The sequence below is a fragment of the Elephas maximus genome, chromosome 12 (genome assembly GCF_024166365.1).
Source record: "Elephas maximus indicus isolate mEleMax1 chromosome 12, mEleMax1 primary haplotype, whole genome shotgun sequence".
NCBI classification, from domain to species: domain Eukaryota; kingdom Metazoa; phylum Chordata; class Mammalia; order Proboscidea; family Elephantidae; genus Elephas; species Elephas maximus.
The window spans coordinates 94720345-94730763 of record NC_064830.1 but is presented as its reverse complement, the minus strand read 5'-3'; the positions used below and the strand labels follow the sequence as shown (position 1 = coordinate 94730763).

The window sequence follows — 10419 nt, the reverse complement described above, 5'->3', positions numbered from 1 at the left end:
TCTCCCGATTTGTAACAGAAGAAAAATAAAAACTACTGTGCTTTTCATTTTACAGACATTAATGACCTCCGTCAAGCCCTGGCACCCACAATGGTCACTGGACGACAGATTACTGTCACTGCAGCAGTAGAGAGTGGACAAACGGCAACACGAAAGAAACACCCAGAAAAGGTGGGGTCCTGCCAAGCCTGTGAGCTATGGCTGCCCAGTACTCTCCACATCCCACAGGGGGACTGTCTTACTCAAAGTCCTGAAGTGTGGGGAGCCCCTCAGGCACCCTTGTTCCCCTGCAAGGGGACCAGCATGGCACCAGCACACCATAGGTGTTTTTACAGGCTTGGGAGGGTGTCTGGGAGCCCCTGATGCAGGGCCCCTGGTGGGGGTGCAGGCCCTGTGCTCAGTGTTGGAGAAGAGCATTGTGGGTGGGGTCTTGGCAGCTCCCAAACCACCGCTTCCAGCGGCCCTGAGCTAGCAGCCCCTAAGCCTGGCCCAGTCTCTGAAGTCCCGGCCCCCATTGGGTAAACATCAGAGGCCACGCGATACCAGGTCGCACAGGATGCCAGCCTCTGGGCCTGGCTGTGGCCACAGGGTCTCCGCCCAGTCTTCACAAAGCGCCACATCCGGAGCAGCCGATGGGCTGCCCTCCGTCCCCCACACCCACTCCCAGCTCTGGAGAGCTCAGAACTGACTCCAAACCGCTTCCCGCCTCCTGAGCCCTGTTTACCCAGAGGCTCCCGGCTCCCGGCCACATCTTCGTCCAAGACTGGATTTTTGGAAATCATGTTGCGGGGTGGCAGGCAAGTGCCCAGACCCTGAAGTCGGCCCACGGATTTGTCGTACCTTTATTGCACATTTACCACATTGCAAAACACCCCACAGGATGCTGCAAAGGCCACCCTACTGCTGTGGTTCACAGCAGCCCCACGCGTGGGCCTGTTTACACTGAAATGCCTAAGCAGAGTCAGAGAGTTGGAGGTGAGGCCACGGCGCGGGGGGAGCTCCCAGGCACTGCTGGGCATCGGTGAAAGAGCTGGTGGTTGGCGTCACTCTGAGAAACTGTACTGAGTGTCTACCTGCCTGCACCCAGTCCGTGGCATCCTCCTGAGGCCTCTCCAGCCATCAGACGAGCCTTGTGGCACTCCGAGTGCTGAGGCCGGGAAGGCAGGAGGAAAGGAGTCTTTATCTTTAACCAGGCCCAGCACCCAGGGGTGCTCTTCACGTGGAAGTCCCCGGAGCCAGCAGAGGGAGTGACCCCTGGGTAAATAGTGGGCAATCCATGGCCTGTGTGTCTCTTATATACAGATAACCACTTATAAATACAAAATAGTAAATAAAAGGGTGGGTGCCGCGGCCACCTCCACCTTTGTCCGTGAGCGCAGACATCAGCCTGTCCTTCCTGCTGGACCCCTTGGAGTAGGTTGCCTCTGACTCCAGAATGATCCACACGCCTCTGAATTCACTGAATTCACCAAGCGGCTCGCAGCCTCTGCAGGAAGACCCTCCTGCTCAGTCCCCGGCGGCCGGCGCGGCGGGCGGGTCACTACCTCGTGGCAGTGGTGGTGGCCGCCACGTGGTCGGAGCCCAGGTCATCCTCCACCACACTGCGGAGCCCGTCCTTCTCCACGCAGTCCCCCACGGCCCGCAGCACCAGGCGCAGCCTCCGGTCTAATGCGTCCAGGTGCAGAGGGTAGAGCACTGGCGCCACCCGGTCGTTCTGCATTGACTCGGCCATCAGGAGGCTCAGCTTGTACTCCTCCTTGGCAAGGAGCTGCAGCCGCAGGTAGGTGGATCTCCTGATTCTGGGGGGCGGGGGGCGGGAGGGAGGTCAGGCCTCTGCAAGGGGGTTGAGGACGGGGCGGGGGGTGGTCCCGGCTGCTGGAAGCTGGGCTTAGGACCAGATGCTCATCAGCGCTTAGCTCTGGGCCCCTGCTCCCGAGTGGGAGTGGAGGAGGGTCAGCTGTGCTGGGCAGCAGGGGGAATACAGGCAGGGTTGGTGCCCAGGAACTGTCCTTCTCAGCCCAGCACGTCTGCCTGGGCAGGTGGAAGCTCTGACATGTGCCCTCAGAGAAGGACAAATGCCTGCTCCCCGACTCTGAGAGCTAGGGGGAGCAGGGTCTTTGTACCCACCCCTGACCTGCTCTAAGCTAGCAACTCACCCTGGGCCTCAGTATCAGCATCTGTGAAGTGGGGACAAGGCTTTGTTTCCAGGGTGGTAGGTCATGGAATGTGGTGAGAAAGGGCCCTGAGCCCCCCTGGCGGTGACGGGCACAGGCACACGTGGGTCATAGTGCTTGTCGGGTTCAGGGCTGGGGACCCTGTCACCTCTGCATTTTGGTCTGGCAGGGCGGGCCTGTGGGGAGGGGCCGGGCTGTGTGGTCTGTACCTGCAGCACTGCTGTAAAGGCACCAGGATGGACAGCTCATCATGGGAGTGCTTCCCAAACCTGCAGAGAAGGCAGGCGGTCAGGGCACACACAGAGGACACGTGTGCAAGGGACACACAGAGGACATGTGTGCCAGGGACACGCAGAGGACATGTGTGCCAGGGACATGTGGAGGACACCTGTGTGAGGGACACACACAGAGTATACGTGTGTGAGAGACATGCAGAGGACATGTGTGCGAGGGGCATGCAGAGGACATGTGTGTGAGGGACATGCAGAGAGCACGTGTGTGAGGGACACACAGAAGACGTGTGAGGGACACAAGCAGAGGACATATGTGTGAGGGACACAGAAGACACATGTGTGAGGGACACAAGCAGGAGACATGTGTGCCAAGGACACATACAGAGGACATGAGTACGAGAGGCACAGAGAGGACATGCATGTGAGGGGTACATGCAGAGGACATATGTGTGAGGGGCACATGCAGAGGACATGTACGTGAGGGACACACATGTGAGAGGAACATGCATGTGAGGGACACACAGAGGACAAACATGTGAAGGGAACATGCAGAGGACATGTGTGAGGGACACACCTGTGAGGGGAACATGCAGAGGACATGCATGCAAGGGACACATGCAGAGGACACCTAGGTGAGGGGAACATGCAGAGGACAAGTGTGTGAAGGACACACATGTGAGGGGAACATGCAGAGGACACGCATGTGAGGGACACACAGAGGACACACGTAAGAGGAACATGCAGAGGACATGCATGTGAGGGACACACAGAGGGCACACATGTGAGGGGAACATGCTGAGGACATGTGTGTGAGGGACACATAGAGGACACCTAGATGAGGGGAACATGCAGAGGACATGTGTGTGAAGGACCACAGAGGGCACACATGTGAGGGGAACATGGAGAGGACATGCATGCACGTGTGTGAGGGACATGCAGAGGACATGTGTGCAAGGGACATGCAGAGGACATGTGCATGAGGGACACACAGAAGATGTGTGAGAGACACAAGCAGAGGACATGTGTGCCAAGGACACATACAGAGGACATGAGTGTGAGAGGCACAGAGAGGACACACATGTGAGAAGAACATGGAGAGGACATGCATGTGAGGGACACACAGAGTTTATACATGTGAAGGGAACATGCAGAGGACATGTGTGTGAGGGACACAGGCAGAGGACACCTGTGTGAAGGGCATGCAGAGAACACACATGCAAGGGGCACATGCAGAGGGCACACATTTAAGGGTGCACACAGATGATAGGCATGTGAGGGGCACACACAGAGGACACACGTGTGAGGGGAACACACAGGACAGACATGTGAGGGGCACATGCAGAGGACATGCATGTGAGGGCCACATGCAGAGGACACTCATGAGGGGCACACACAGGACGCGTGTGTGCAGGACACACACAGAGGGCACATATGTATAGATGTGTCACGAGTGGGACAGAGGCTCAGTGAGCAGCATGCAGCGTGGGCCCGGGTGACAGGTAGGAGTATTTGTCAAAAGTCAACTGGGGCAGGGGGTGGGTGTGGCCAGCCTCTCCAGGGGTCAGGAAATCAGTGTGGCCAGGCTCTCTGGGGTCGGGAAATCAGTGTGGCTCACCCTCTACCATTGTCCAAGTGGATGATGAATGTCTCGTTCCCAAACTTCTCAAAGGTCTCATAGTGGTGGCGGTCCATGTTTCCTGGGGAGGGAACAAACCAGGGAGTTGTGGCGTGTCCAAAACCTGGCTGTGCCATTTGGACATCCTGCCCCTGCACAGAGCAGGACGCCTTCCCCTCCACCTCAGTTGCCACAATAAGAGAAGATGGCTCCGAGGCCCCTGCGTAGCCCCCTGCCTGCTGCCTGGGAATGCTGGGGGGCAGAACCCTCCCTCCCGGGGTTCCCAAATCCCCCACTGGCAGTCAGAGGCACTGGGCGGCCAAGCCCCAGCCCACACCCAGACGTACCCATGAGGAAGTCAAAGATGGTCATGTCCATGAGGTCTAGGATGCGGTGGGGGCTGTCATAGGGTGGTGTCTGCTTCACCTCCTCACAGTAGTCAGGGTCCACCTCCCACCTGTGGGGGGCCAGCGTAAGCAAGGGCTTCCAGCTCCTCCTCTGTGCAGGCGGGGGCCCAGGCCAAATTCTGGGGGCGCCTGGCCACATGGGGCCCAGAACCAGTAGATTCACGCTGCAGCTGAAGGACTCAGTCCCCAGATAAACATGCATTAACAGCGGTACAAGGCCACATTAACAAGAGCACAGGGTGGGGAGATGATGGGGCTACCCCATTCTGCCCTAGGCTAGCCACACCTGGAGGCACCCATCTGCTCTGGGCCTGCTAGGAAACAGGCCTGGGGCCATGCTCATGGTGCCTACTGTCCTGTGGCTGAAGGAACAGAAGACGTTTCTGCCGCTTGAGGGATGAGCAAGCAGGGAGTGTTTGGTGTCATGGGACTCTGAGGAGCATGAGTTCAAGTCTCAGAGAGGGAGGAAGCTCTTCCTAGGGGGCTAATCAGGAAACGGTGTCTCACACATGCTGGTGTTGGAGGGAATTGTTTGCGCCTCTTCTCTGCCCCTTTCCACCCATGTAGCCACTGAGGAGGCTGGCACTCCGAAGCCTGGTTCCCAAAGGAGCCCGCTCTCCCTCGCATCCACCTCCTCGCCACATCCCCACCCTTCCCCCATCCCTCCCTCCTCTCACTCCCTCTCATCCTCCTTCCCCTCCCCCCCACAGCTGGGGTCCACCCAGCACCCCGCACTCACTCGGCCTTCTTGCGCTTGTGGTAGGAGCGCCGCCAGGGGTTCCTCCATGTCTTCCTCTTGGCCAGCGACAGGTCGGGCAGGAAGGCGGCCAGTGAGCCCTCGATCTGGTCGGGCTTCCCGCACAGGGCGTGCTCGGTGGAGCAGTAGTAGGAGCATTCACCATAGAAGCAGATGTTGTTGGCTGGGCACAGGACAGGGTCCGTTAGAGGGGCCTGCTCGGGGACAGGGCTGTGGGCCCACCCAGAGTGCCCCACCCAGGCCGGGCTCTCCTCTGGCACATCCCATGGGCAGGCCCCTGACCTCTGACCCTTGAACAGAAATGGAGCCTCAGAGGGGTGGCAAATTGGCTGAGGTCATCTGGCTACTAGGAGATAGAGCTGGACTGGACCCCAGGTTCTTTCTACTCATCCTCAAAATTATGGGACCAGAGTTGCATGCCACCCTGAGCCCCTCTAGAGTCAAGGTTCAGTAGCTTAAAAAAACCCATTCCCCCTCCTGCCCCAGCCGTGCTGTCGTGGTAGGGGGCTCTGGCTGGGAGACAGACCCCTGGGCCTGGCTGGTTATCTCCTGATGACCAGGGGCCCTGAGGCAGTTCAACTCATGTCATATTCACCAAAGGAGTTCGCAGTCTCACTTTTTTATTTGCTTGATGGACAAACCCTTAAAGCCTAATATCTAAAAGCCAATTGCCATCAAGTCAATCCCAACTCATGATGACGCCATGCATGTCAGAGTAGAACTGTGCTCCATAGGGTTTTCAGTGGCTGATTTTTTGGAAATAGATCACCAGGCCTTTCTTCCAAGGTGCCTCTGGGTGGACATGAACCTCCAACCTTTAACGTAGCAGCAGACATGACTCACAAAACCTCCCACTGACCCCAACGACAGCCTCCCAAACAAAGGGCTTCCTCCCCTCATCTGCACACCACCCTGAGCCCCTCTGGGTGCTCCTCAGCCTCCAGGGCCCGGACTTGTCAGACTCTCCATGAAATCAAAAGTAAGCTCTGTGGGGCCTGGGCTCCTAAACCATCCAGAGTTTCAGCTTCTGGAATGAGGAGAGGCCAGGGGGCAGCCAAGCCAGGTGCCCCTTTCACAGAGGAGCAAGCTAAGGCCAGGAGTGAGGAGGGGGCTGGCCCTGGCCAGGCCTGAGCATCGGAGCTAGGCTGGACCCCGGGCCCAGCCCCCACCACCGGCACAGGAACCCAGCCATCCTAACAGGCTTCGAATGATCCACTCTTCCCCGTCCCCACTTCACTGTGCCATCCCAAAGCTGAGGCTGCACGGGGACTGTCAGCAAGATCACAGGAAGATGCGTCGCTGTCGTCTGCAAGGGACGCAGTGTGATCAAGGACAACGTGGCCCTAACCAAGGCACCGGCTCCATTTTCAGGAGGAAAATCTTTATCTGATCACTCATTGGCTTGAGCCACGAAATCCGTCAGCTACAATAGCCATGCTGTCCCTGCAGAAGCTGGCTCTAGATGGTATCATGTTAAAAGGGAAAAAACACAGGGGCCCATGCCTTTCCCCATCAGAGACCCAAATCCAGTTTTTAATGAACATCCAAGGTAAGCTAAAGGGGCTCGTAAGGCAACCTGTCTCCCCCTTACCAGCTGTGTGACCTTCCCCTCTCTAAGCCTCAGTGCCCTTGTCTGTAAAATGGGGCTAACAGCAGTGCCTGCTTTGTGGGTTGAGTATCAAACACTGTGATCCATATGGAGACAGAAACATGACTGCGCCAAGGAGGTAGCCGGTCAAGGTCAATGTGGAGAGGAGTGGGCTTTGGGGAAGAGAGGGGTCACTGTCCTTTTCACTTTAATAATAATAATAGTAAAGAGAGCCAGGAGAAAGCCAGGGCAAGGGTCACACCCAGGAGAGAACCTACCCTTCCAGCCCTCATCCGGGAACTTGGGGTGAAACTAAAATAAAGGACTCGCCAGCTCTGCCTGAGCTGTGGGAGCCTGGTCACCACACAGAGCCGGTAAACGTGCAGTTTTCTGTGAAGACCAAAGAGGCCGCCTCCGCAGTGTGGCTCTACAGCCTGCGATAATTCTTTTCCCTGAGAACTTCAGGGGGTGACCCAACTGGCAGGTGACTCCTACAATGAAGACATTTGCAAGACTCTGCCAACCTGAGTGCCTCAAAAATGTGGGCAGAAAAACTGGATGCAAACAAGACATCCTTCAGTGGGTGAATGGGTAAACAAACTGCGGTCCGTTCATACAATGGACTGTTATTCAGTCATAAGAAGAAATGAATTCTCAAGCCAGGAAAAGACATGGAGGAAGCTTAAATGCAAATTACTAAGTGAAAGAAGCCAGTGTGAAAAAGCCAATACCGTGTGATACCAACTCTGTGACATTCTGGAAAATGCAAAACTATAGAGACAGTGAAAAGATCAGTGGTTGCCAGGGGTTCAGGGGGAGGAGGGAGGGATGAATAAGTGGAGTACAGGGCATTTTTAGGGCAGTGAAACTATCGTGCATGATGCTGTGATGGTGGGCACGCGACATTCTGCATTTGTCAAAAGCTATAGAACTATACTAAACAAAGAGCGAACCCTAATGTAAACAATCGGCTTTAGTCAATAACGTGTCAATATCTGTTCATCAGCTCCAACAAATGGACCACAGGAATGCAAGATGTTAATAATAGGGGAAACGATGTCCAGGGGGTGAGGGAGTATATGGGAACTCTCTGCACAATTTTTCTGTAAAATCTAAAAAATAAAGTCTATATATTAAAAACTGCTTTAAAAAATGTTAATGGGAAGAAGCTAAGCATCTAAGTTCAGCTCTTTCTCAGCTGCACAAGAGAAGGGTAAACAAAGAGGAGTAAAAAGTGTGGCTGAAGCATTCTTATAAGTGCAAGACTGGACAATCAGATGGGTATCCTCATGTGGGTGTCCACGCCTGGTGTGGTCCCAGTGACCTGGGCCAGGTCATTTCATTCCACTCTACCAGGCATCACTGGACCACTCAAGCATCTCCCAAGAATGGAATGTAAATGACAAAAGTCCTGGAGAGGAATAAAGAGCTTCCCTACAATTCAGACAAAGTGAGCAAGGAGTGCTACACAGTAGCTCTACCCAGTGCCTGGTACAAAGAAGGTGCTCCCTAGCATTTGCCCAGCAAGTGAATGAAGAAAGGAGAGACAGATGTATAAGTGGAGCCTCCAAATGCTAGTTCTGAAACAGCCTGGGGCAGATAATGAAACACAATATGACTTATAGTTATGGATACATTTAAGACCTTTAATATAAAGTCAGAAAAGTTTTTCTTTTTTTATATAAATTTCAGAACCTCAAGTATACATTGTACATCTAAAACGGGGGAAGAAGCCCTGGTGGCACACTGGTTAAGTGCTTGGCTGCTAACCAAAAGGTTGGTGGTTCAAACTCACCAGCCTCTCTGCAGGAGAAAGATGCAGCAGTCTGCTTCCAAAAAGATTTACAGCCTTGGAAACCCTATGGGGTAGTTCTAGAATGCCCTGTAGTGCTGCTATGAGTTGGGGAACTGACTCTCTGACAACAGGTTTTGGTTTAGTACGTGGGGTGTCCTGTGCTAACTCTCAACAGGAACAGCGGAACCTGCTGCTCCTATCAAGTCACTCAGCACTTAGTTGAGGAAGGGAAGGCTGCATGGACCCTACAACTGTGTAAGGGTCTTATGGGGGTATTTTTAAACCCAAGGAGAAGTTCAGAGAATAGAGGTCTCCCCAGGCTGGGCAACCTGAAGAAGACTCCCTGGAAAGACTGGGAGTTTCCAAAAATGAATTCATTTGGCCTTTTAAAATTAAGAAATGGTAGAAATAACCTCTGTGCCCAACGATAGGGGATTGGTTAAATGATAACAGTATAACCATTTTGGCATGATGTAGATTTACATACACTGACGTGCAAGGAGGCACGCTGTGTATTGGTAAGTGAAAACATCAGTTTGAAGAACAGTAGTGTTATGGATTAAATTGTGCCCCCCCAAAAAAGATATGTGGAAGTTCTAACCCCTGTACCTGCGCACGTGATCCTGTTTGGAAATAGTAGGCTTTGTTATGTTACTGAGGTTATACTGGAGCGGGGTGGGCCCTAAACCTAACCTTTTCTGGAGGTGTCTTATAAAGAGGGAGAACAGACTCACACACGCACACACAGGGGAGGACAGATACCTTGTGAAGATACAAGCAGCCAAGGACTGCTGGGTGCTACTGACAAAAAAGGGCCCTTCCTCTTCAGAGCTGAAACCCTGAATTCGTACTTCCAGCATCCAGAGCTGTGAGAAATTAAAAGTCTGTTCCTTAAAGCCACCCACTTGTGGTGATTTTTGTTATGGCAGCCCCAGGTAACTAAGACAAGCATAGAATGATTTTTGTTGTTGTTGTTGTTAAAAAACAGTAACTAAAGCTCATGGCTATTGTGTGTTTGGAAAGCTACCTGACAGTGGGGCTGCCCCCCACCAGGTACATGCTTACCTGGTGAGATGAAGAAGGTTCTCCACAATTTCTTGTCTCGCGTGATGTCCCTGATTTCCTTGGTCATGTTGATCAACCTGCCCGCCACAGGAGGGACGCGTCGAAAATCCAGGATCCTGGCCAGAAAGCAATGGGGAAATGAGTCTGTGGTGTGTGTGGATCTGCTTCACACCTCAAGCAACCGCTCCACAGATCTGAGGAGCTCTGAGAGCCAGAACTCTGCCTCCATTTAAATCCGATCTTAAGGAGGCCCCAGCTCTGCCATGCTGCGAGGACAGGAGGGGACAGCTCCGGAGGGACTGACGTCAGCAGCGCTTGTGACTGCCTGAAGAACTGAAACACGCCCTCATTTCTGTGCTAAGTTTAAAATGAAATGAAATAATCTGCTTTTAACAGAAGACTTTCTAAACGGCGCTGTACACATTGCTGCGTGCTTAATTAAATGGTACGTGCTGAAAACGGGGTCTTTTCTTGCTGATACTGGTCTGTGAGACACCTCGCCCGCCTCCTCTGTGACAAGACGACCAGGCTCCGAGGATCTTGGCTGCCCACCCCACCTCCCCATGCTAAAATATAGACCACTAAAGCCCCTTCCTTCCTTTCTTCCTCCCTTCCTCCCTCCCTCCCTCCCTTCCCTTCTGCTTCCCTTCCTTCTCTTTCACCTTCCTTCATTCTTTCTTTTTTCCTTTGTTCACACCTACCCATCAGCCTGTCAATAGCTATACATGAATATGTCCTGACTGTTGGGCCCAGTCCAGGGTCTGGGTGTACGTCAGGGACCCTCT

The 10419-nt window shown here is 53.9% G+C and overlaps 1 protein-coding gene across 1 annotated transcript in view; it reads right to left on the bottom strand.

Annotated features, from left to right (window-relative positions):
- Nucleotides 1–643: 643 nt before the first annotated feature.
- The window catches only part of FAM20C (FAM20C golgi associated secretory pathway kinase), a 57296-nt gene continuing 47520 nt past the window's right edge, over nucleotides 644–10419 (bottom strand). The window contains exons 5-10 of the mRNA XM_049905113.1: nucleotides 9635–9750; nucleotides 5169–5349; nucleotides 4370–4479; nucleotides 4023–4104; nucleotides 2384–2443; nucleotides 644–1799 (exon numbers count right to left, since the gene is read on the bottom strand). Coding sequence (XP_049761070.1) covers nucleotides 1541–1799; nucleotides 2384–2443; nucleotides 4023–4104; nucleotides 4370–4479; nucleotides 5169–5349; nucleotides 9635–9750 — 808 coding nt within the window. The 3' untranslated portion in view covers nucleotides 644–1540. The remainder of the gene's footprint in view (nucleotides 1800–2383; nucleotides 2444–4022; nucleotides 4105–4369; nucleotides 4480–5168; nucleotides 5350–9634; nucleotides 9751–10419) is intronic.